The 27,059-nt window shown below is 41.7% G+C and overlaps 3 protein-coding genes across 4 annotated transcripts in view; all 3 read left to right on the top strand.

The window, feature by feature from the left end:
* Phactr2 (phosphatase and actin regulator 2) overlaps nt 1–27,059 on the top strand; it is a 381,904-nt gene that overhangs the window by 177,259 nt on the left and 177,586 nt on the right. The gene's annotated exons all lie outside the window — the stretch shown is intronic.
* Nucleotides 1,702–15,620, top strand: Ltv1 (LTV1 ribosome biogenesis factor). The gene is made up of 11 exons (XM_090338006.1): nt 1,702–1,895; nt 2,637–2,768; nt 4,222–4,395; nt 8,195–8,282; nt 10,666–10,807; nt 11,127–11,382; nt 13,253–13,380; nt 14,231–14,370; nt 14,654–14,706; nt 14,900–15,100; nt 15,221–15,620. The coding sequence occupies exons 1-11, from the start codon at nt 1,893–1,895 to the stop codon at nt 15,329–15,331; spliced, it is 1,428 nt and encodes a 475-aa protein (XP_090194132.1). The 5' UTR covers nt 1,702–1,892; the 3' UTR covers nt 15,332–15,620.
* Zc2hc1b (zinc finger C2HC-type containing 1B) overlaps nt 16,235–27,059 on the top strand; it is a 31,579-nt gene continuing 20,754 nt past the window's right edge. For both annotated transcript variants that reach the window (XM_090337630.1, XM_090337629.1), the window contains exons 1-2: nt 16,235–16,343; nt 25,028–25,089. In XM_090337630.1, coding sequence (XP_090193756.1) covers nt 16,316–16,343; nt 25,028–25,089 — 90 coding nt within the window. In that variant the 5' untranslated portion in view covers nt 16,235–16,315. The remainder of the gene's footprint in view (nt 16,344–25,027; nt 25,090–27,059) is intronic.

The raw sequence follows: 27,059 nt of genomic DNA, 5'->3' as shown, positions 1-27,059 counted from the left end.
GTGCCCGTCTCTCTCAGGTACATTGGAAAACTACAGTTTAACAGTGCTGAGTCTTGATTAGCCGAATAAAAAGATATAACATTGCACTAATGTTTGGAGACCAGATGATATAAAGTCTTGGTTACCATGCAAGCATGTTAAAAATAATAAATGAAATAAAATAGGAAGTAAAGTGATACATTGGGATATTTAGAAGATAGCATCCATACAATGTATTGGCTAGCTGCCTTTGAGAAGCAGTGTAAAATAAAGGTAAAAATCCACACCTTCTGGATGGGCTTCATTTGTTACCTCTTCTGTTTGCTCTGCTACCTTGGATAAGTACCTTTGATTCTCTGAGCATCCAATTCATAAGGTTGCGTAGGTTGTAATATTGGGTTAGCATTGTTGAATATACTTCACGGAATGTAATAAATATAAAATACGTAGCACAGTGTGTTTAATGTTTATATTAGGCAATGTGCAAAGAAAGCATATTATTCTAGAACAACCACCATGACAAAGTTTACAGCATGGTTAGGTGGCTAGGCTGTAGTCAAGTGTTGTAGCCTTAAATCCATGATACTAGTTAATGTAATTTTGAGCAAATCACTTAACCTACTTATACCTTGCTTTTAGTATTTATAAGATGAAGATAATAGTACCTCTCAGTCTCATAGTACGGGAGAGATGAGATAATTCAGGTAAAGTGCCAAAACATGAATTCATTTAAATATTTATTGCCGGCACCATGCACTGGATACATAAGTAATTAAATCAGATTGAAATGAAACAAATCCTGCCCGCAGATCTTATTTCCACATAACAAATAATAACAAATGTCTAGTATGTACTCTATATTTTCGCGATACAAGGCCTTACCGCAACACATTTCATGTTCCTAACCTAAATAATTTCTATAATCTTTGTTAGGAGCCACAAATATTTGTCGTGGCCATCTACTGGAAGCAATAAAAGGACCATTTCGAGCTAACTCAGACATTTAAAAGAGAAAACAGAAATTAAGAAGAAGTTCAGCTAATGAAGTTTTGTTTCCACCATTCATTTCTTGCCTAAGCTCCAGGAGGGCTTGGGTACCTTGGCTAGATGTGTTCTCTTAGGAAGAGTCTCCTTGATAAAGTACTTGAAGAAGAATTGGGAAGTCCATTCGTGTCCATTGTGTAAGACAAGCAACCATGAGGGATTAAAGACGCAGACGTGTGTGTGTGCGTGTGTGTATGTATTTAACTTCCAATGCTGCTTTAGTCAAGGCTCGGGAACTGTGTTAGGGAGAGGGATGGAGGAGCATCTTTAACTGATGAAGAGACCAAACGCACCACAAGTCTGGAGCTGTTCAGAGCCCCAGGCTGGATGCCTCGGTTGCTAAGCAACTGGCCCCGCCCCTTCCGGGAAGCGATCTAGGTGACAGGAGGGGTGGCCACCTTTCTGCCGCATACCTGTATAGGGTATGTTGTTGTTGTTGTTTCCAGGGTTAGACAAAGACCAGGGGTATTCGTGAACAGGAGTGCTAGATCAGAGGTCCCTGTAAAAGGAAGTTCGCCTACAAGAAGAAACTCCTTTTGGCCACCACCACTCCCATGCGGACCGAACAAGCACCGCCCACCACGACGAGGGGGCGGGGACCAGTCTGGCCACGCCCCCGGATCGCTCTCGCGATCCTCCAGGCGGCGCGAGCTGACGTAACTTCCGGCCGCGGCCTACCGGCTCCTCGGTGATTGGCTCATGGTCACGGGCTCCGGCGTGACGTGCCGCCGGGCTGTGGGGTCGCACGTGAGTGGGGTCCCGTGGACGCGATTTGGAGCCGGTTCTTGGCCTCCGCCGCAGTTTTAGAGGGGTGTTTTTGAGACTCCGCGGCTCCTTTTGAGGGTGAGCGCCGCGCGGATACCGACAGCATGGTGAGCACACTTGTGCGGCCGCACTGGTGCCGGGAAGGCCGGGGGCCTGGCGCCGGCTGGGTTTGGCCGGAGAAGCAGCTTGTGTGTGCGGCACTGGGGCCCGAAATGGGTCACTCCCCACCCGGCCGCGCTTCATGGGGGCGGTGACCGGCCTCCCGTTTACCCCTGGTGGCTGTGGCCCTGCACAGGTTCGAATAGCCGCAGACCCGGGCAGATCCATACAATGCCAGTGGGAAGCTTCTGGTTCCTAAAGGCAAGAGTGACAGCTGTCAGTTTATTTGCTATGGGGTTAGAGAACTTGAAGGGTCGAATAAGAATCTACAAAGGGATGGTGGTTTTTGGCTAGCGGGTAAGATGAAGTGTTACCTTTTTGGAACTCTCTAGTCTGGGGTGTTCCTGGCCCCCTTACCAATCAATCAATAGAGCACCTAGTCCAGAGAAACTTATCAGGTGCCTACACATGGCCATGGTTGATTTTCTTTCCCTAACATCAATGTGTCTTTGATTGGCTTGCTGAGAGCAGGGACTTCTGATTTTTTTTTTCCACTGTTGTACACATACAGAGTGGGTGCCCAGCCAGTGTTTGTTAAGGAAGGTAAAGTATGAATGCTATAAAATACAGCCGCAGTTAGTTGCAAGTAGTAGAAATGGAAATGTGAAAAAATCTGCTCAGCTTTCACCTAAGATGTACGTGGAAGGTCATGGTTCTCTTTTAATTGTTCTGTTTCTCTCCCTTTCAAGCCTCACAGGAAGAAAAAACCCTTTATAGAGAAGAAGAAGGCTGTGTCTTTTCACTTGGTACACCGAAGCCAACGAGATCCTTTAGCAGCAGATGAGACTGCACCCCAAAGAGTTCTGTTGCCTACCCAGAAAGTATGTCCTGCACCCAGCGTAGGTGGGCTGTTCAGTTTGTTTTGGGGTGTTGAGTATCATGCCCAGGAAGTGGTCGGCCACTGAACTATACCATCAACCCCTGTTCATAGTGCATTGTTATCCCATTCTTATTCTCAAATAATTGGTCTGCTTAAAAATGATGTGTGACTATTTTCATACTTAGGTGCTGATTTTCCTGTATCACTTATATTTATTGGGACTGGAGGGATTGAGCATCTATTTGGGATGTTAAAATGAAAAAACCTTGATAGAGCAATGATCAAGAATTACTAAACTACCAGTTACAATGCTGTGTCGTGCCAATTAGGAGACAATACTTGCTCAACCTCTGCTTTCCCTTGGATCCTGCCATTTCAGTGTCTTCACAGACTGCATTTTGCCTTCTGGTCAACTTAATTCATCAAATATATCTGGTTCCAACAGAGGGAGCCTGGAAGTGGTTAATTTGATTGTTAGAGTACACTTGCTAAGACAGGGTGATGTAAGAAAAAGAGCTGAGAACTTTAGCCATGTTTTAGCTTTCTCATAAAGTTGAAGGTCGAAAAGTTTTCTTGTCAGGATTTGGTGACTCATGTCTATTGTAATCCTAGCTGCACAAGAGGCTGAAATCTGAGGATTGTAGTTTAAAGTTAACCTTGGCAGAAAAGGCCATAAGACTCTAATCTCCAGTTAATCAGCAAAAAGCCAAAACTGGAGCTGTGATTCAAGTGGTTGCACAGCACCTTTGATCAAAAAAGTCAAGCAAGAGTTTGAGGCCCTGAGTTTAAGCCTTACACTAGCACCCAAAAATTTTTAATTTTTTTCTTATAAATTTAAGAAATTACACTTTCCAAAGCTGCTAAATTGTTCAGCTTTTCAAATACACAGTAGAGCAAGTGTTTATATTTCTTATATTGAAGCATTACACAGAAATGTCTAGTGGGTTTTTTGTTTTTGTTTTTTTGCCAGTCCTTGGGCTTGAACTCAGGGCCCGGGCACTGCCCTTGGGCTTTCTCAAGGCTAGGCCACTTGAACCACAGCACCACTTCTGGCTTTTTCTGAGTATGTGGTACCGAGGAATAGAGCCCAGGGCTTTGTGCATACTAGGCAAGCACTCAGTAGGCCAAACTCCTGGCCCTCTAGAAGTTATTTTTATTTTTATTTTGAGATAAGGTCTTGCAACATCACACAGGTAGGTCCTCAGCTCGAGGCTTCAGTGATCTATCTCAGCTTCCCAAAGAAGTGGGACTGTAGGCATGTGTCACTACATCTGGCTTGTTTTCATTTCATTTCAATTTTATGTAGCCTTATGGTTTAAATTTCCTGAGTCAGTCAAGGATTTTGTGCCTTGTTCTTATCAGCCAGTGTTCATATGCTAGAAGTTGTGCTCATGTAAGTTTTCTGAGACATGGCCATGGGAGGGGTAGTAATTCCGTATTGTTCATTATCCAAGGTAAATGATGAAGAAAGACGAGCAGAACAGAGGAAATACGGTGTGTTCTTTGATGATGACTATGACTACCTGCAACACCTGAAGGAACCCTCTGGCCCCTCAGAGTTGATTCCTACCAGTGGCTTTGGCACATACAGCAGCAGAGATGAGAAAGAAGAAACGCTAGTAATTCCAGTAAGTCTTCTCAGCAATTCACTGTGAAAGAGTGAGGGAATGGCTGTAGAAACCACTGGCTTGTGTTTTAAGTCAGAATAATTAGGACAAGAAGTTTATTGCTCTGAAAAAGACAGCTGGCCTAGACCTAGAGCCACATGTGTGCTTATTATCCACTGTTAGGAGAGAGCAGGTCACCGCCTCTCGGGTGACAGGTATCCTCAGTAGCAGCATTTTTACAGGGTCAGAACTTTGATTGATACACATACTTGTGGGAGGCAGACTTCTCGATAAAAGAAAAGCAGCTGATGTTCTGTAATGGTAGCATCTACTTCCTGATCCTAAACTGATCTCACTAGAACCTCACCGTTGAGAAAGGCGTAAGTCTATCACACATGTATAAGCACAGGCTTCCCATAAGAGTACAGCAAAAATAGATTATAACAAAGTGCCCCATTGCTGCTCTCAACAAAAGTACAGTGTACTTGACTACTTCTAAATACAAATCAGAGAACACATTTATATGACGGTAAGATCATCCCCCCCGCCCCCCCTCATTTATGTCAAGGATAGTTAATTGTATGCTTCTCTTCTTTATTTTATTTCATATAATATAAATATTCCTATGGAGAATTGGGTTTGATGAAGGCTAGTTATTGAACCCAAGGCCTTGTGTGTTTTAGGTAATCTTTGTACCACTGAGCTACATCCTATTTTTTTTTTTTTTTTTTTTTTTTTGCCAGTACTGGGCTTGAGCTCAGGGCCTGAGCACTGTCCTTGGACTTTCTCAAGGCTAGAGCTCTACCACTTGAGCCTCAGCACCACTTCCAGCTTTTTTCTATGTATGTGGTACCAAGGAATTGAACCCGGGTCTTTGTGCATGCTAGGCAAGCACTCTACCACTAGGCCAAACTCCGGGCCTGAGCTACATCCTTGTGTGGGAAGGTTTTGTACTTCCTGGCACTTAAAAGAAAAGCGCACTCATTGGGATTATAAATAAAGGAGAAATGATGAAATGGATACCAGTTTCCCTTCTTGTTTCCCAATCCTATCCTTGCTTGTGCAATTCTTAAGGAAGGTGTGATCATATTTCTTGTTGTTCATGTTGAAAGAGAAGAGTAGTATATTAGATTTCTGGTTATTACCCCAAAGAAGCAAGTTCCTATAAGGCTCCCCATCTACTACCAAACCTCAGTCATGGGAGAGTTAGCTTCTCATTTTTTTTTCTTTTTTCTTTTCTTTTTTTTTTTTTTTTTTTTTGGTTGATAATGGGATTTAAACTCTGGGCCTGGGTGTTGTCCCTGAGCTCTTCAGCTCAAGGCTACCACCCTGCCCCTTGAGCCACAGTGCCACTTAGAGTTAGCTTCTCTAGTCCTTTCTTCCTCAAGGCCCTATCCGCATTAGGGTTAGGTTATTTGTTGGCTCATTTCTCTACCTCACTGAGGGCAGGACAGGGGTCTAGTGACTCAATAGCTTTATCTTTCTTAGGGAGAAAAGGTTTCTAAAGTACTAAGATTTCTGTGGTCGAACTGTACTGACCAGTATAAGATTAGCATGTATTTATTTCTTAATTCATCTTAATTTTGGTTTTTGGTTTTTAACAGAACAAAGCTATTCCATGGGCAATTTAGTTGGTTTACGAGAATAAGTGGATTGAATTTTTGAAACAAAAATGCTATTTTCTATAGTCTGTGCAAAACTGTAAATTATTCTTTTTAGTTGTCTCAAACCACCAAAATTGGATAGAGAAGGAATCCTGAATAAATCCTAGAAACAAAATGCAAGGCAGTGTAGAAAGCAACATAGAAATGACAAGTGCTTGAGAACGGGCTGGTTTCCCAGGAGAGAAGGGGCTGCTGCAGACACTTCTCCAGAGAGAGATTAATACACTCCACATGACCATTTGTGCAGTTCTTACTCTCCTTTTACTTTTCAAGGCTTGAAAATTTTCCCACAGGTACTTGGGTGAGGTGCAAGCCGGTCCCCTCCCCACCTTTTGCCTTCAGAATATTAAGGTAATCGCAGAGTACCATGAAAAAGCCATATGCATTGTTTTTTGTTGGTGGTGTTTTAATTAGATTTTCTTTTTTTTTTTTTTTTTTGGCCAGTCCTGAGTTTGAACTCAGGGCCTGAGCACTGTCCTTGGACTTTCTCAAGACGAGAGCTCTACTTGAGCCTCCGCACCACTTCCGGCTTTTTTCTATGTAAGTGGTACCGAGGAATCAAACCTAGGGCTTCGTGCATGCTAGGCAAGCATTCTGCCACTATGCCAAATTCTTGGCCCAAACAGATTTTCTTAGGGTAACAAATTGAGGGGCCAGAAGCATGGCCTAGTGGTAGAGTGTCTCCTAGCATGCATGAAGCTCTGGGTTCAATTCCTCTGTACCACATACACAGAAAATGCCAGAAATGGTGCTGTGGCTCAAGTGGTAGAGCAATAGCCTTGAGAAAGTTTATGGACAGTGCCCAGTAAAATATTGCATGAAGAATCCATGTCAGTAGCAAGAACTGTTTGTGGCTTTAAGCCTTAGTGTCATTCCCACCCTTTTTTCTGCATCATTTCCAGGCACAACAGAATATGGAATATTCCTTTAAAACAGATGATGTGTATTTATCACAGTATTAAGGGGTAATCTAATGTATAAAAGTCTGCTAAGTGTTACACTTTAAATTATATAGTATACAAATTATATCTCAGTAAAGCTCTTCAAAAAAAAAAAAGAACAAACATCTACAATGAAAAAAATCTTCACCCATGTTTATATCACTAACAATCTCATTTTGGAACTGAGGAGAGCTTGCTGCGTGGTCCTGAGGCTTCCAGCTTGGAGCACTGTCAGTGAGCTCGTAAGAGCCTCCATCCCAGCATCCTGCCTACTGCCAGACTGTAGACAGGATGAAGTACCCAGTGACCTAACACCTAATGGTGTTAGCTTGAGGAAGGAAATAGAAGATGAAGGACCAGTTGGGAATGTAGGCTAGCACATGTTTATGTAGCTTGCATGGGTTTGAATCTCAGAAACTCTTAAGGACAGTCTGTGTACTGTAATATTTATCTTTTCAGCCTCTACTCTGACTTGACAGGAAGTAGATGCCACTGGGCTTAGGATTAAATGGCATAGTGTTCTTGATAAAGTAATAGGAAGCATTGTGGGAGAGTTGGTAGTACAGTTACGTGGGCATGGGATGAAATACATGTCTACAATACATAACTGCACCCACAGGGGACAGAGCGTAGTTGTAACTGTTTTCTGGGATGGCTGTAACAATAGGCATTTATTCTCTCCAAGTTCTGGGGGTCAGAAGTGTGAAACCAAGATATTGGTAGGGCCATTTCCATTTGGAGTGCTCAGGAAACGTATGAGTTGTGGAGCCATAGCTACTGGAGCTTCTGGACAATTTGACTTGACACATCACTCCAGTCTTCCTCCATCTTCCTTCCTCATTCTCCTAGCTCTGTGTTCACATGGCCAGTGAAGTAGGATTCACCAGTCTGACTTCATTGGATGAATTCTATCTCTAAGGAGTTAATATATTTTCTTTTACTAATAACCCCAGATAACCAGTTAATCCATGAATGCTTGAATCTATTCTTGACATTTAAGCTCTTATCAACCAGTTTCACGTCTTAATGTCTTTTAATGGGGAGTAATTTTCAACATGACTCAGAGCATACAAACTGTAGCAGACCTGATTCCAAATATGGTCACAGTGTGAAGGATGAGATTAACATGAATTTAGAGAGTGCACATTTCATCTCTGTATAGGAATTGAGGTATACTTTCTCAATAAACCTAATAGTTGTAATTTCTTTTTCAAGAGCACTGGAATTAAGTTGCCTTCATCAGTGTTTGCATCAGAGTTTGAGGAAGATGTTGGATTGCTAAATAAAGCGGCTCCTGTTTCAGGTGTGTTTAAATTCTTCAACTTATTTAAGGAAATGGAATGATGTAGAATTTTATCTGCCCTGATAAAGAATTAAATCCATTGAGATGTGTTGGAATTCAGAGTACAGATCCTGAGGCTGGGATGGATGTGGTCAGCAGATATTTGGATCATGCTATCAGAAGCATAGGTCTTTAGAAATCATATTTGGAGAGGAATGTGGGAAAACAGTTTGTGTGGCTCTCGTGGAGGAATGTTAACATTCACCAAACCTCTTACAAAGATAACAGTGGTATTAAGCATTTGTTACAGATAATACTGCGATTTAAAACAGTAATATGTGGTTTTGTAAAAATTTTTTAGTACCAACATTGTAATTTAGAAGAAACACTGAAGTCCTCAGAAACAGTGTTTGGCATTTTCAGAGTTACATTAATTATTGGCTAACACGATATCATTGCCCTATAGCACTCATTTATTAATTTATACTACTGGGTTGCCACTGTGTGGCAGTGTCTTGCGTGTTAGACCGTAATAAAGCACAGTTCCTGACCTCGGAATGTATGTCTGTAGGAAAAGTAGTCAATGGGCACTAAATGCTGATAGATGGACACCAGACCCAGGCTCAAGGAGTTGAGCAAGACTTCCAAGGAAGTGATGCTTGGGTTTGTCCTTTCTTATTTGTGGTACTGGGAATGGGACCCACATGCGCTAGGCAAGGATTGTACCTCTGAGGTACAGCCCAAGCCCCCAGGTGTCTTCCTGTGTTGAAGGCAGAATGAAGAGGGAGGGAGGAGTGGGGAAAGGCATCCAGATGGAAGACTGTACAAAAGCAAAGAACATGACTATCAGGAAGCGCGTGAATTTCAGCTTGCTAGAAGGGCAAGGTTAGAAGGACACCCCAACAGGAGAGTTCCTGGGTAGAAGATGGTGTTGGAATCTGTATTAGATCAAGTTGAAACGGGGAAGGTTTTCTCAGGAGAAAAGATTTTCTTGAGCTCATTATTTTTACAGATGAAAGAATATAACTGAATGGTCAGGTACAGTTTCTCTTGTCTGTAATTCCAGCCACTTGGGAGGCATAGTAATTTGAGGCCAGTCCAGGCAAAAATCGAGATGCCTATCTCAACCAGCAAGCTAGGCATGTCAGTGTGTGTCTGGGAGCCCAGCTATGCTGAGGCCATGTTAGGATGGTTGTGGTCCATGACCAGCCCTGGCCAAAGAGCCTTTCTAAAAACATAACTAAACAAACAAACCTGAAGGTGTGGCTCAGTTAGTGAAGTGCTTGCCCGGCAAGTCCCTGAATTCAAACTTCGGTATTGCTCAAACTTCGGTATTGCTACTCCCCCGCCCCTACCACACACAAAGCTGAAGGAGGAGAGCTTTGTTTTGTTTTTTTGTTTGTTTTGGGTTTTTTTATTTTTGTAGGTAGTGGGGCTTGAACTTGGCCTAGGCACTGTCCCTGAGCTCTTCAGCTCAAGGCTACCACCCTACCACTGAGTCAAGCCCCACTTTCTGTTTTCTAGAGGTTAATTGGAGATAAGAATCTCAGGTACTTTTGTGTGCCCGGTCTGGCTTTGAAGTTTGATCCTCAGATCCCAGCCTCCTGAGTAGCTAGGATTATAGGCGTGAACCACCTCACCTGGCTGAGGAGGAGGTTTTGATTTATTAAAATATCACAATAAGGCCAGGCACCATATGGCTCATGCCTATAATCACGTGGCTGAGATCTGAGGATCACTGTTCAAAACCAGCTTGGCACTTAAGACTAAGAAGCTCTTATCTCCAATTAGTCACTAGAAAACCAGAAGTGGCTCTGTAGCTCAAGGGGTAGGGTGGTAGCCTTGACCTGAAGAGCTCAGGGACAATGCCCAGACCCAAGGATAGGGCAGTAGCCTTGAGCTGAAGAGCTCAGGGACAGCTCCCAGGCCCAGAGTCCAAGCTCCATGACTTCCCCCCCCCCCCAAAAAAAAAAATCACAGTAGGGAAGACTGAAAGTAACAGTATACAACTACTAGTGTTCTAACAGATTCTTCCTGGTGAAAGGTTTTGAATTCCACTCGATAGATAGAAGTTGATGATTGTAGATCTGTATTGAAAGAGGTTTTAATGGACAAATGTTGGAAGAACTGGAGTTTTCTTCTTCTATTCTTGTGTCTTTCCAATTAGGCTAAATTTGGTTATTGTTTTAGGCCATTTTCTGGAGTTGTTTGATGTAGAGTCTCACTTTAGACTGGTTTTGAACAGTCTTCCCAAGTGCTGAGATTGTAGGCAAGTGCTCCTATACCTGGCTGAATTTAAATTTTAGTCATTCTTTTAGAATATGACTCTCCCAGAATCTCGTAAAGGGAGTAGATCATGTTTTTTGCTTGGGAGATCTTGTTTAATTTTTCTTCTTCCTTTTAGGCCCTCGACTGGATTTTGATCCTGACATTGTTGCAGCTCTTGATGATGATTTTGACTTTGATAACCCAGATAATCTGCTTGAGGATGACTTCATTTTTCAGGCCAATAAGCCCACTGGAGAAGAAGCTGGAACAGATATATTGTATGTGGTTGTGTCACCTGAGCTAAGATCACATTGGGTGGGGGAAGCTAGCTACAATGGCAGAAAGAGAGCATCTAATCTGACACTTTGGTATTTTAGAGCAGAAAATATTTAAGTTTGAGACATGCTAGTAGGTGAAGTTCAAGATCCCAATGCTACTTCATTGGTCGTCTTCCCAGATAGTGTATTCAAGTGACATCTCAGTTCCTGCTTGTCCTCGAGCCCTTCTAAAATGCATCCAGTGTTATGTGTGTATCATTTTGTCTTTGGCTGTCTTGGCAGTGTTGTTTTGACAGGTCATGTGACTCTTTGTCCTTAGGAACTCTGAGGATGAGGATGGCTGTGAGTGGGAAGATGTGGATGATGAGGAAGAGAGTGATGATGGTGACTGCGGCTCTGCAGGCCCAATGACAGATGAAGATGACATGTCTTCCCCAGGGATCCCATGTGGAGTCAGCGAGCAGCACTTGTTCTCAAATGAGGAAACAAGAAGTCGCTTTACAGAGTATTCTATGACCTCCTCAGTCATGAGGAGAAATGAGCAGCTGACCCTACACGATGAGAGATTCGAAAAGGTGAGGCCCCCCAAATGACATTTTAATGTCTTTTTTTTTTTTTAAAGTGAGATTGAACCCAAAAGCTAAAATGTTCAGGGTTGGAAACAGCCTCTCCTTTTTGTTAAAACAGCATAAACCCATGCTGGATTTAATTTGGGAATGAATGTGTATAGCTTCAAAGGCCTGGTGTTCAGAATGTCAGAGACATTCTGGTTTTCTGACCACAGTCTGTAAGATTTGCTGTTTTCCTAGGCATCAACCCGAGCACAACCCAAATACCACATCTTTCAATTACTTACAGTAACTAATGTTAATGAACAAAAACGCAGTAGTATATAAGATGCTTTAAAAGCCTGAATAGAAATACACTAGATTTAGCTGTCTTGTGACAGCCTGGCTGCAGGGTGTGCAGACCCGTCCCACAGCCTGTTTGTGCAGATTCGGCTGTCCACCTGTCCTGTCCTGTCCTGCAGCACTTACTGCCTCCTGACATTTCTTGTATGCTTATTATGTATGTTCTGCACAAGTTTGTCTCGGATTAGAATGTGAGTTCCCCAAGGGCAAGGATTCTTATGTGATTTGCTCACATAAGAATGTGAGCAAGCCCTAAAGTGGTCTTTGGCAAATAGTAGGAGTTCACACTGTTCAGTAAATGTGAGCCAGTGAAGGAATGATTTCCTTCAGGATCAACCCAATATACAAGTTCTAACTTTGCTATGTTCTCACAAGTGTAAATTTCCCTGTCAAGAGAGCCCAGCTGTTCTGAGCAAGAGATACATCACACCCATTATTCTTCCCCAGAGCCTAACCATGTTAACGGCATTTCAGTAATATCATAAACACTGCCTAAACAGTAACAAAATTTATATATTAATAGGAGGCTGTATTCAATTCCACAGTCTTTTGGTCTTACATTGTCAAGGGATTTGGAAGTATTGTAAAAATGTTCTGTGGTAAAGAATTCTGACTAGCTTTTCATTCTTTCCATTTTCTTTATCGTGTTGAATGGAACCTGGTTTTCAGTCTAACTTGGAATCTAAATGTACTGGCACCACATAAAGTGGCACCTGGCTCCTGCCTGTGATTCTAGCTACTCAGGAGGCCGATATCTAGAGGATTGTGGTTCAGAGCCTGCCCTGGCAAAAAAAAAAATCCGAAGATTTCATCTTCAAAATAACCAGCAAAAACTAAGTCTGGAAACATGGCTCAGTGGTAAAGTGCCAGCTGAGCAAACAAGCAAACTGGTGCCCTTAGTTCAAACCCTGTTGCTGGTTAAACAAATTAATTGGTTAGTTAACTTAATTTTTTTTTTTTTTTTTTGCCAGTCCTGGGCTTGAGCTCAGGGCCTGAGCACTGTCCTTGGACTTTCTCAAGGCTAGAACTCTACCACTTGAGCCTCAGCACCACTTCCGGCTTTTTCTATATATGTGGTACCGAGGAATCAAACCCAGGTCTTCGTGCATGCTAGGCAAGCACTTTAACCACTAGGCCAAATTCCCGGCCATTGACTTAATTTTTTAAAAAATACCTAAAATGTTTTCATTGACATGGTTTCCCTCCCTCCCCCCCTCCTCCCTTCCTCCCTTCCTTTTTGTTTGTTTTTGTGGTCATTGGAGTTGAACTAGGGCCTTGTATATCTTGTACTTGCTAGGCAGGCTTTGCTTTAGGTGAGGTCTCACCTTTTTCCCCTTGACCAGCCTAGACTTTGATCCTTCTATTGATATTCCCCATAGAGCAGGGATGACATGAGTGTGCTGCTTCCCATCCAGCTTGTGGTTGAGATTCAGGCATTGCTAATATTTTAACGATGGTTATGATTTTGTATCGTAGGAATAAAGTTAACATAGAGGTAGCATTTACATGTGGCATCTTGATGTTTCTGTTTAAGTTTTATGAACAGTATGACGATGTTGAAATTGGAGCTCTGGATAATGCTGAGTTGGAAGGTGCCATTCAGGTGGACAGCAACCGCTTGCAGGAAGTCTTGAATGACTACTTTAAAGAGAAGGCAGAGAAGTATGGCAACCTTACTTTTCCTTGTTTTGCTGCATGTTTTCTGTCTCCAAATTAGGAGGAACGAGCCACCTCATCAAAATCCTTTGTTACCCAAATAATATTTTGGTATGAAGAGTTTTGAAGCTGAATTGTGATGGTGAGAACATAGAGGGAACCACTGTCTGCATCTCTGACTTGCAGATGTTGTGGTAGGATGACAGTGAGAATGGGAAGTAGGAAGACTCATTGGAATTGGAGCTTGTAGCTTCTGTCTGGATAATGACTCCAGCTTACACATTTTTGTATCCTCTTGAAATGGCTGGGTATTCTCAGAGACAGATGCTTGTGGTAAGGATGAGGAGCTTTCTCTCCAGTGGATTAGCAGCGTTGAGTTAGCAAGTTATGTACACATCAGCATCTGCATCCAAGTGATATCTCAGAAACTGATATGCTGTTTTGATTAAGCAGGTCAGATGCTGGGTGCTGGCTATAATATGAAGGAGTTACACACTTTGAATCTGTGTCCATTCTCTGAAGAGATGGACGAGCTAATGATTTTCCCAAGCTTGTAAAAAGCCTCTTTTCTGTGGGAAATTCCCATGTTTGTTTAGTATATAAGATAAAGTCATGCAGCAAAACAGACCTCACCTACTTTCAGCAGTGGAGGTTCAAAACCAATTGGAAGGGCAAAGTGAAACTAAATCTAGTCAAGTTTGACAGGAAGTGACAGGCACAGGAGTGTGATTTTAGAAATTGCTGCTGTTTCCATAGCTGTTCTAATCACATACAGTACACTAATGGGTATTTGGTTTTTTTTCTTTTTTCTTCTGTGTCCTCTTTCTTTCTCTCTTTCTTTCAACTCAACTAAAAGTTGTGTTAAGTTGAATACCCTTGAACCCTTTGAGGACCAAGACCTGCCACCAAATGAGCTCCAGGAGTCTGAAGAGGAAGAGCTCATTACTGTAGTTCTAGAAGAAGCCAAAGAGAAGTGGGACTGTGAATCCATCTGCAGTGAGTCCTCTGGTGCCCACCCCCTCACACTCAGAACATAACACTAATCTGAAAGTTTTAGCATCAACTACAAAGAAGTGTATATATTTCAGAAGAAGCTAGACTTTTATGAAAAAAGTATTCTCATCACTGAGTTGCAACCAGTTTTACACCATTCCTAAGAGAGATCCTACTGTTACTTTTGTACTACAGAAACACCAACGTCAGGAAAGTGATAGGAGTTAATGATGTTGTGCTGAAAGTGTTTAGAATTGATACCGGTCTCTCTCCTTGTCTTTTAAAGGTACATACTCTAATTTATACAACCATCCACAGCTTATCAAGTATCAGCCAAAGGTAAGTCCTAGTGTCCTGAGGTTTTTGGAATATCTTGTACTGAAAGTAGAGTTACAAATGTTCTCACAATTGTATTCCTTTGGGTTGGTAGTGCTATTAGGAAAAGTTCAAACCATAATGGTGTTAGTGAGTTGTTAGCGTGGTGTTGGTGAGAAGTGGGAAATGACTCTAGTGCATTTCCTTTTTGTTTCAGCCCAAGCAAATCCACCTTTCTTCTAAAACTGGAATACCTCTCAATGTCTTACCTAAGAAAGGTCTCACAGCAAAGCAGGTGGAACGAATGCAGATGATTAATGGCAGTGACCTGCCTAAGGTATCAGCCCAACCACGGTCAAAAAATGAAAGCAAGGAAGATAAGAAAGCAAGAAAGCAAGCTATAAAAGAGGAGCGCAAGGTAAAATACATTTGTAAAGTGCCCATGGAAGGGAGGTTTCTGGGATTTTCTTTTGTGGACTTTTGTGGAAGTCATCTATCCGTTTGAAGATTTATAATATAATGGTATCTTCTCATTCAGGAACGACGAGTGGAAAAGAAAGCTAACAAGTTAGCATTCAAGCTGGAGAAAAGAAGGCAGGAAAAGGAGCTACTGAACTTGAAGAAGAATGTTGAGGGTCTAAAGTTATAACTAATGGAAAGTTCAGATTAAGTCACCTGCCCCATCTGCGGTTTCTCATGTTCAGTAATCACCCAGGGTCTTCAGAGATACAAAGCTATCTGCTTTACCATTTGTGCTGGCAAATAGCAGAAGAAAAATACAATATTTGTATTATTTTTATACTAGCAAGTTTTCCGTCAGTTGTCTTGTAAATATTGTAATGTTTTAAATTTAATATTATAAGCTTAGATTTCCTCTGAAATACATGACTTCATGGATGTGAAATGTTTGGATAAATTAAAGGCAAACATAACTTGAATAGACTGGTGTGTTCATTTATTTGTATGGTTGTCATAGTTGTTTGCTGCAGATGTTCTCAAATATTTCTTTGAAACCTCTCCACGCCTTTTCAGGAATTACATGGTTTAATTTGCTGTATGTAGAAAAGTGGCCTGGTTAAGCTCAATTCTGAAATGCTGACTTTATGCTGCTCAATGGTGAGAAGCATTCTCCTGAGAACATCCCAGTGGTAGGAATCTTAAGTTTTCCCCTTCTGGATACAAAGGGCCCATTTCAGTAGGATGTAAATCTGAATGTTAAAGTTGTTAGGATTCACATTTCCTGTTTTGTTACTGAATGCTTTGGGGATTTAGGAACAGTGATATTAGGAAACAATAGTTGAAGTAATCAAGAAAACTTGGCTTTAATGAATCCCTTAGCTCAATATCAAGAATCTTCAGTTTAAATTAAAAAGTTTATCTTCTCAGCATTATTTAATGCTTGGAACTGTCTAATTTGATTAAAATACATAGTTGAAATTTTTGCCTTTAACATCTGTAAACTGTTTCAAGGTTTAGGTAATGACACCATCACAATTATTAATTATTTGGTAAACTGTGACTCTTTGTAACTGGCAGGTTAGTGGTTCTGAGGGTACCTGTCCCATCTGTGCCCACCTTGGTGTCACCTGGACTAAACGAACATGGGACATTGTCGGCCTGAGTGAGGAACGCAATGACTGGGGCAGAATCACCTTTTTTTGGTGAGCCATATTTGATACCTGAATTATTAGAAGTATCTAATCTGTAATTCATTTGATGATGACTTTCCAAAGTTGGTAGGCAGTAACTTGTTATAGTAAGTATCACCAGTTTAAATTTTTGTAGGATTTTTTTCAAAAAGTTGTGAACTGTCCGGGCACTAAAGTCCGTGAGACTCTTCCCTCAACCACCAGAAAACTGGAAGTGGTGCTATGACTCAAGGGATGGTAGCCTTGAGTTGAAGAGCTCAGAGACAATGCCCAGGCCCAGAGTTCAAGTCCCACACTGGGGAAAAAGAAAAAAAAAGTTGTGAACATCAGGTTGTACTTGCGCATTCTACCACTACTGATTCAGGAAGGTCTGGATCTGGATGCCAGGAGGGGTCACACCTGCAGTCCTAATTACTGGGTAGCTGAGGATGGGCGGGTCACAGCTGAAGGCAGAGAGAAGCTCATGAGACCCCCTTTCAGCTGATTGCTGGGTTCAGTGGCTTTATGTGGGTGGCTGAGATCAAGAAGATGAAGGTTCCAGGTTAGCCCAGGTGGAGACGTAGAAGACTCTACAGAAGAAAGCTGGGTGTGGTGGCGCAGGTGCCTGTGATGTCAGTAGACGTGGGACTCCAGCACATACCTACACACAACCCTATTGTAAAAATGACCAGGTTAGAATGGCTGGCGCGTGGCTCAGCGGTATATCACCAACCCAGCAAGTGTTGAGGACCTGTATTACCAAAAACTTAAATAACAAACCTGGCTGAAGAGCTTGATACTACAGAAATAAGCTTTTGGAATACGTATTTAAGTGCCAGCTTTCGGGGAGCAAGGGGCCATTTGGTGGTTTCTGTGAGTATGACGAATGTAAATCCTGAAAGAACTGACCATTTATTTTAGTACCTATCTCTGCTCAGGGGTCTTAAAACTAGGAAGAGTATTGAAGCGACCGGCTGTTAACTTGGTCCTGATGCGATTCAGATTCTTCTAGGATTTAAATCAGCTTGTTACACATATTTTACCAATTAAGGGAATGTGACTAAAAGCCACAAGTTTTGATTAAGCATATCGTGTTTAGGCTGATTATGCCTCAAGCTTAAAGATCTTAATTGTATTCTGGAGGAAGAAAAAAAAATTATAGCAATTTAAACAAGTTTGCTAATACTTAGTTTTATCCCTTCCTCCCCCACCACACACATACCAATCCTGAATGCATCTTCCCACACCCAGCCTTCAAGTTGGCTAATACTTTAGTCATCTATAAACAGCGGTTGGGAACTGAACATATAAGCCCCATGGTAAATGGTGGATGTTCTCAGGGATAAGAGGGGTTTTGCCTTCAGGAACTGCATGGTCAGCACAGATAGCCAGCGATGCTGTCACTGAGACAAGCACCACTTGTCAGGAGGACCTGGGTACTCACTGCTCCCCTGAAAGTCTCGGTAGTGAGACTTCACAGTGCCCATTTGTCACCTTCCCCATAAGCTTGCCCCTGCATGGCATCTAAAAAATAGCACACCCAGTGCTGGTGGCTCCCATCTGCAATCCTAGCTACTCAGGAGGCTGAGATTTGAGGCCATAGTTCAAAGCCAACCTGGGCAGGAAAGTCCATGAGACTAATCTACTAACCTCCAGGAAACAGTAAGTAGAACTCAAATTAGTAGTGTGCTAGTCTTGAGCAGAAAAGCTCAGAAACAGTGCCCAGGTGCTGCATTCAAGCTCCACAACTGACAAAAGGCAAAAAGATAGATATAGCCCACCCGTCTCTCCGCATTCCACCCCCTCTAACACACACTAGCATAGGAAACCATGTTCCACTCTACCCATAGCAAACGTGGAGGGTCATTTTATCTCTACCTCTAAGCCAGTCTCTAGGATGTGAATGAATGGGCACATGGAAAAGGCATTTAAAAAAAAAAGAATTACTTAAACTTGAGGAACAATAGTACCTACACTCGCTGGCTTCATGAGCAAAAGGCTTAAGTGGTTATGCAGTGGTGGCAACACTTGTAATTCTAGCTGCTCAGAAGGCTGAGATCTAAGGATTGTGATTCAAAGCCAGCTTGGGTAGACAACTCCAACATAGTTTTAAACAACCAGCAAAAAGCCAAAGGTGGAAATGTGGCTCGAGGGGTGGAATACCAGCCTTAAGTGAAAGCAAAGCAAAGAAGTGATCTCAGATAGGGGGCAGAGTCATGATTTTGCCTATTGAATTTTCAACCAAATGTGTTTAACCTGTTTATGATAGGTTTTAGAAACTACTCTTGTTAGATTCTTTGGTACTATTGTCACTTTAGCACTACCAAAACTTCTGTCTTTACTTCTGTCTTAACTGCTCATGGCATTTGTGTGGGCTGTGATGAACTGTATCCGGTACCCCAACCTTCACAGTGATATCACCACATCACCTCAGGTGAAGGACAGAACTCTAATCATCTTGTCGCTACTCTTCAAGTTTTTATTGCTTTTATGTTGTTTCCCCATATGTGTTGACAGTGGTTTGTTTTATTAAGCTTGTTTGTTCTATTTAAAGGGCAGGAGAGAAAAAAAAAAGGGCAGCAGAAGGTAAAAATTCCAGTGACCTTATATTTTAGTTGTTAAGTTTATGAGAAAATATATATAATGAAATCCTCCTCTGTATAACTGATCTAAACCCATAATATAGAGAGATAGATAATAAAACAATAATATAGATATACATAATAAAGCAAACCTACGCTCTCACTATGTAAGGTAAATAGTAGCAAACACCACCTCTGAATCTAGCCTTAATTTCATTCTATCTCTTCCCTCAGGAAACTTAGTCATCAATAAACTACCAGAGTGTTACACGAAACATCTTCTTAGCAAAAAGAATAATAGGAAGCTGCAAAATGTTCTGAGGGTGAAGAGGCCTGGGAAGGGAATGGCAGCCAAAGATGATAGTTCTCAATGAGGAGAAGGAGTTGGAAGGGGGGAGAGAGTGACAGGAGGGGAGAAAGTGACTGAAGGGTGACTGATCAAGACAAATTGTCTACATAAATGGACACGTAGAAATGAAACCACTTTATATAACTAATTGTGGACCATAGCAAACATCTGTATGCTAACCTTTATCTTTATTTTTGAACAACTAAGGAAGAAGCTCAAAGCTCCATGAGGGCAGCATTTGCCCCCATTAGGTGAAAATGTCTTAGGGGAAATGAGCTGAATAACTCCCGGGCCTGACTTTAGCTTCTCGAGTTTTACAGGACCCCACATGCACAAGTCAACAAGGTGGTCATTCTAAGAAGGCAAGTTGGCCATCCTGGATCTGAATGGAGGCTTGTGTACTTAGTTATATTTTCTACCTATACAATGATTCACCTCCATATCTCAAGGTCAATACAGAATCTTCCTGTCTGGTGACAGGAGTGTCAGCTCAAGTAGACATCAGATTGTAAAAGTAATAACAGGCCACATCACTGGGATGTGATGATATATAGGCCAAGTGTCAAGCAGAATGGAAGCGAGAGTTCATTGAATATACTATCTCAAATTACAAATATACCATTCATTCACTACCTTTGTCCTGGTAGCCCTCAACAACTCAATTTCCAATCATCTCCTACCTGGGCTGGTTGTTTTATTGTTCTGGCAAGCAACTGTCATCCTAGGATTGCCCTTCTCTGAGATGTTGAATTCTGGTTTTTTTTAATTCAAATTTGGTGAATGACATTAAAAAATATTTACCAGTAAGATTTGAGGGGGCAGGGGGAGTTAAACTTTTTGAGAACTTGGTAGTCTGAAAGTGTAGTCTACTCTCTGGATGTAGAGTTAAACTGGAGATGGAATTCTAGTTTGAAATGTATAGTCCATTTGTTTCAGTTTCCCGTTTTACTGTTTGGGCATGTGAAGCTATTCAGATTCCTATGAGCTTGTCACAGCTGGTTCATTCCTCTGACATCTGTAGAATCTGTGTCTTTACTCCTCTTTCACAGTGATGTTTGTTGTTGATCTATCAAGCAAGAGCCCCATAGAAATTGTCCAAAATTATTTTTTATTTTCTTGCATTTTCTTTTTTTCTCTCAAAGTCCAGTATTATACCTGAACTGGTACTCTTAAATTGTTTATATTTTTGTCTCTTTGTTTTGTCTTCCAAGTTGTTATTCATTTCTCCTGAAAGGCTTTTTGTTTGTTTTTTGTTTTCGTTTTATACATTTACAACAACTTTAATTTTCCCTTAAATTACTTGTTTGTTTCAGCTCCCGTGCTTAGAGATGCTCTTCAGATACTTGGAAAGTCTACTCTGTTCATGATTACATTAGAGGAAAAAAAAAAAAAACAAACAAAATTCCGAAGGAGTGAGTAGCATTTGATAGATTGAGCTTTATTGTAAGGCCTGGGTAGGCTGTTGGAATCTCCCAGTATCTGTATCTATGTTTAGGTATTTTCTTGTGGAATTGCTAACATTCCCAAGGAAGTTGCCTTCTTGCCTTGAATGTAAAGGTCTGGAATACAAAGAGAGGAAGTCTGGTATTAGTATTGTCTGCTCTCTATCACTATTCAAGATATTAATCACTAGCTTTTTTTGTATTTGAACAATATGTGTACACCTAGTCACATTCATACATAGTCCTCATTATTGATTTTTATTCCTGAATCCACCTACTTAACTAAAAGACAGAAAGAATGTCTAAGGTCTCTTTGAAAAAGAGAGAAAAAATGTGTAAGGCCACATGTGGTAGTGGAGGCCTATAATTCAAGGACTTGGGAAGCAGAAGCCCAGAGGATTATGAGTTCAAGGTGTGGGATACAGAGTGAGTTCAAGGCAAGTTTGAGCTCAGTAGAGAGGCACTGTCTCAAAAATCCAAGGGTGGGAGATGCAATTCAGTGGTAGCACATTTGTCTAGCATGTATAATGTCCTGGGCTTGACCCCCTTGCCCCAAAATAAAAATGAAATAAAAGTCTAATCAAAAAGTAAAAAAAAAATTCCACTTGTTTTCTCTTATACTCTCCATGTTTCTTCTAACACTGCTTCATTCTTGATGTGTTAAGCAAAACTTATTTACTTCCAGATCATGTCTTCTCATTTGTAAACATTTTGAAGATTATAAACCAAGGTTTAAAAATAACAGCCATCGTCACGATTGACCAAGTATGGCTCCGAATAAAGGAGGAAAACAGAGAAATTGTAATAGTTGTAGACGTTTTCTATTGGGGTGCTTATGGGGGCAGGTAATGTCATTCATTTGTTCTGTCTTAAAAATAGTAACGCATAATCTTTGTTTTAAAAAGTTTAAAGGGGGCTGGGAGTTTGGCCTAGTGGTAGAGTGCATGCCTAGCATGCATGAAGACCCGGGTTCGATTCCTCGGTACCACATATAGAAAAAAAGCCGGAAGTGGTGCTGAGGCTCAAGTGGTAGAGCTCTAGCCTTGAGAAAGTCCAAGGACAGTGCTCAGGCCCTGAGCTCAAGCCCAGGACTGACAAAAAAAAAAAAAAAGTTTAAAGGTAGGAAACTAAAAACAGTATTTACCTTTATTCTCTCCTCTCTAGTATACCATGTGTCTTTCTGATCTCTACTTATAACCATCTGAATCAAATGAATCAGCATTTTCCATGTTATTCTCCCACAAATCCTTTTTAATATCTAGGTTCTCATTTATCAGTTGGCAATCTATTTCTGCAAAGGGTCAAATAGTATAATTCTTTGTTTTCACAGGTCATGTATTCTCTGCAATGAAAGCAACAATAGAAATTACTTTTTTTGATTCCTTGGTATGTCTATGACTGTGTATCCATGAAACATGAGAGCACACAATCTCAGATTTGGGCCATATATCACAATTTGCTGACCACTATATATTCTTTTCAAATGTCTTATTTTGACATAATCAAAGTCTCACCGATAGCACAGAGAGATTCCATGCACACTTAACCCAGTATGCACACTTAACCCAGTATGCCCCTGCATACTGGGAATCGTGCAGGATGTTTTTTTTTTTTTTAAATTAGCTTTGTTTTTCACTCAGAATAGAGATTCATGTATCAGAAGTGTTCCTTTCCTTTGCTGAGTAGTATACCATGGTTGGTTTAGCCATTCCCCTATTGCAGGTAGTTTTTGGTTCTTCCCAAGGGTCCTTTTACAGCTGGAATAATTTCATCTCCACTGTGATGCAGCATACAATCAGAGATAATGCAGACTGCCTTCTTCACCGTGTTTTATTCAGCTTCCTGGGGGCAGGCATAGGCTTCATTATAAACAAGCTTCCAAATTGAACATGCTTTTGAATGTGGCAGTCCATTTACATTTGAAGTTTGAGTTGAGTCATAGCTATTATTCTTTCAAACTTCGTGAACTTGTTAAAACTCACTGATTTAAACCAACACATCGACTGGTCCTCTCAAGACTTCCACAGGCTGGGCAGGTAAGATCCCTGCTTAGCTATGACTGAATTCATTGTCTTGATACTTGCAAAGACAGATGCAGGCCTGGATCTCAGTATTAGCATTTACTACTTGCAACCTGGAAAAATCAACTGAACCTTGAGCTTCCATTTTCTCATTTGTTCAAGTCCTCTTGCCCCTTCCTCAAAGTGTTACTGTGAGAAGCACATCAGATGGGGGGTGGGGGAGAAAACATAGAAATGTGACTACACACTTATTAAAGTAGATTATCCCTCCTTGTTTTTGAAAAAAAAAAAGCAGTTTTCTAATCAGGATGCATAGACTTAATAAATAGCATATAGATGATTGAGGGTTTTTTTTAAAAAACAAACAAATGAACTAAACATTTCAGAGGCAGTTTGACAGAGACTGAACGCCCAACGGATGGAAGAGGAGACTTCTCCGTGCTGAGATGGATGACCTGTGTTGAAAGTACAATCCCAATTAGCAGACGTGAGAAGAAATTATTTAAATCAACGACATCTGCAGCAGGCTCTACCCATCTGCTTCCCGTTAGCCAGGCCTTCCTCTTGCAGCTTGTCTTCCCTGGGTTTCCATGACCCTCTTCTCCCTTGCTTCTCCTGGCTTATCACCATCATTTTCTTGGCCCTTGACTGTAAGTTTCCCTAAGGAGCTTCTCTGTACTGCTCTTTCCATGACTTCTTCCCTGGCAGTATCATGCTTTACTTCATTCCTCAAAGCCTGCATCTGTGTCCCTGACCTCCCTCGTTTCCATCCTGCTGACTGTACAGCTCCATTTCAACTCAGTATTTCCAAGGCTGAGATCATTTTTCTTCTTAAGATGGCCTTTCTTTTCAAACTCCCCCTTTCTACCCACAGCCACCTCGTCCCCTGCAGCTTTCGCTATGAACTTAGTATGGTCCTTGAGGGTTGTATTTGTGTGTGTGTGTGTGTTTCATGTTTCCTCTCTCTAAACCCATCCAGCTCCCCACAAATGTAGGCTTTTGGTGAATTCTTTGATACTGTGTCTCCTATTTCCTTCTCATTTCAGCCTGCCTGCAGCCCCCATCCCACCTATCTTGCTTGTGTAAGTTGTCCCCAACTTTGTGTGGTTTTTCTCTTGAAGAACTCAGTGTCCTAGGGCTGGGAGCATGGCCTAGCATGCACGAGGATCTGGGTTCGAATCCGTGGAAATACACAGAAAAAGCCGAAAGTGGTGCTGTGGCTCAAGTGGCAGAGTTGCTAGCCTTGAGGAAAAAAAAAATACTGTCCAAGGACAGTGCTCAGGTCCTGAGTTCAAGCCCCAGGACTTCAGTGTCCTGATGCCTGTTGCTTGTAGAAAAATGCCCATATCAATGCTTGTGGAATAATTCTCATATCCATCTCCATGCTCAGATCTGAATTTTTAAAAATCATTACATAACTAGAGGAACCAAAAGGAAATGACCAAAGGTGAAATCCTTAGACATGCATAATGTTTTGCTTTTCTCTGGCTACTTTTCTAACTTAAGTAACTTATCTTTTCTCTCCCCTTTCTGTGTCGGGCCCATGTATGGTTTCTCTGAGAGTTGGATATAGCAGACATTTCATATTTAATGACTCATTAGATGAATGGTTGGTTTTATTGTAGAGACTCAATTCTTGTTTGGCCTTTTCCCTCCTCTTTGTATAGGTACTGGGACGTGATCTCAGGACCTCTCACTCTCACTTAACTTTTTCATTCAAGGCCAGTGCCTCTATCACTTGAGCCAGCTTTTTGCTAGTTAACTGGAGATATGAGTCTCATGGACTTTCCTGATCAGGCTGGCTTTGAACCTTGATTCTCAGAACCTTGCCCCTCTTGAGCAGGTTGGATTACAGGCATGAGCCACCAGCTCCCAGCTTGTTTGGCATCTATCTTTAAATAATGTATGTTGAGCACCTGTCTGTAGGTTGGGTCCTTTGAGTCATCGAAGTTTAGCACAGACATCCTCAGTCCGCAGCCTCAAAGGAATCTCAAACACCATACCCATTGGATCATTTATGGCTAATACGATGATGTGAACTTAGTGCTTTTGTCCAAAATATAGTTGTCAGGCATCGTAGTTAAGAACATATTATATACTAAATCAAATAATTACACTCTGGCCACCTGAAGGCTGTGGCATTTACTTGTTTGGTGAAGCAAAAGGAAACAGTGAGAGTGTGTACCTAGGATCTTCACAAGAGGAGGGAGCCATTGGTGGGGCGGAAGGCTGTGCAACTCCTGGAATCACCTCCAGTCCATTGTGTGTTCTGGGCCAGGCGATTCCACGAAACTAACATAATGTGCTCTTGACTCCCATGCAGATGGTCTTCAGGAGTTATTTCCCTGTGAAGTCTGTAGAAGATCCTTCGCAGCAGATGTCCTGGTAAACATAAAGACATTTTGTAGATGTGTTTCATTGGAGTTAAATGAACTGTCAAGTCAGTGAGGAGGCGGTGGTGCCAAGATTAAAGACAGATGTGGAAGGGGGAGTATGGGAAGAAGAGAAGCACACAGCCTGTCTGCCAGGCCTGGAGCACACGAAGGCAGATCCATGCCACCACGTTCGGAAAAGTGACCCCATTCAGCAGGAACCTTCTGAAAGCCAGCCAGATGGAAGGGGCTTGGCGCATTCCATTATCCCTGGAGAAATTTTGGCTCTTCCGCCTTTTCTTTAAGCATCAAAAATTCAAATTTCAAGGCCAAAACACCAGGGAAATTAGCTAGTCAAGAAGAATGAGCATTGAATTTCAGGCATCTGGAAACTTGGCGTTTAGCCGCAAATTTGTCACTAATTCTGACAAGTCCTTTAACCTCCTGTTTTTGACTTTGCCACGTATATAGATTTGAGGGGCTTTATACCATTTGAACAAAATAATATAGGAATGTAAGGCTTGTTCCAAAATCGAATTGTTATCCATATTCAAACTGTCTTATCCTGTCCCCTTGGTCGCTTTTAAGCTGACTCAAAACTTTATTTCACACGTAGGGGCTTGCTTGGAGGTAGACCCAATATTGTAGAGTTTCTCTCCCAAGAAAGATGATTTTTTGAAAAAATTCTAAAATGGTAATGTGACCCACAGGATACTTAGATGAGAATGTGTTAAACCGAATGTACAGGGTTTGTACTCTGAAAGCCAGACTACATTGAAGGGCTTATAAATGAGGTTGTAGTTTTCACTTTCCTGGGAAATTTTAAGAATGAATTATCTTTTTCTAAGCTATAAAATGGAAAGCTCCCAGAGCCTATTGTGGCCTTATAATTCCCAATCAGACTGATGGCAGGCAGAAGCCACACTTCAGGAGAGTAGGTTTAAGGCCAAGGAAGCATATCTCAAGAGGGCTCACTAAATGTCAACTGTGTTTTGGATGTGCTTGTGTTTTACTCTCTCAGCCTATCTCTAGGCTACAGCCCACACTTGATCAAGTGATCTGATATCTCTGTCATTTAGTGTTACAAGTGGCAGCTTGCTCTGAGTCAGGTGCCACAGTGATATTTTTTAATAGAGCCTACTTTCTGTGGGGCTTGGACCAAGCAGCTTTGCAAATGGTAAGCTAGCTTGTGTTAACATGTACAGGGAAGAAGTGGGAAAAGAGCCTGAAGTGATCCCATACAGGCACCAGGAGCAGACTTCGTGAACATGATATATAAGCAGGACTGTGTGGGCCGAGTCTCCAGGTTTTGTGCCAGAAACACAGAGCTCAAAAGGACTGTTGTTTGAAGTAGATTGTGGCCAACTTTTAGAGTTAACGATCTAAAATCAAATTTGAAGTAGAGCTCTTTAAGGGTTGTATCACCAGTCAGCTTGTCCATCCGTCTATGAAAATTCTTGAGATAGAATCACCTCCCAAAGAGAAAAGATTGCTGGGCACTGGTGGCTCACATCTGTAATCCTAGCTACTTTGGAATCTGAGATCTAAAGATCATGGTTCAAGCTTGGGCAGCAAAGTACAGGGAATTCTTACCTCCAATTAACCAGCAGAAAACTGGATGTCGCTCGAAATGGTGGAATGCTAGCCTTGAGCAAAAAGAGCTCAGAGACAGCACCCAGGTCCTAAGTTCAAGCCTGTGTATGTGTGTGTGTGTGTGTGTGTGTGTGTGTGAGAGAGAGAGAGAGAGAGAGAGAGAGAGAGAGAGAGAGAGAGAGAGAGAGAGAGAGAGAGAGAGAGAATTCCAGTTGTAAGTCAGTTGGCCCAATTACTTTTAGCCTATCAAGGTAGCAAAATCACAACAGAGCAGAAAGTCTAGCTAGAAAGCAAGAGAAAGTGAGGAGGAAGGGACTAGAGTGCCATGACCCACCCTCAGGAACATTCCTACAATGGTCTAAAATCTCCTGCCCAGCCTCATCTCTTTGA

Source organism: Megascapheus bottae, chromosome 8 (assembly GCF_031878675.1).
Source record: "Megascapheus bottae isolate mThoBot1 chromosome 8, mThoBot2.hap1, whole genome shotgun sequence".
In the NCBI taxonomy this organism is placed as follows: domain Eukaryota; kingdom Metazoa; phylum Chordata; class Mammalia; order Rodentia; family Geomyidae; genus Megascapheus; species Megascapheus bottae.
The sequence above is the reverse complement of the archived record's forward strand: the minus strand, read 5'-3'. Positions and strand labels throughout refer to the sequence as shown.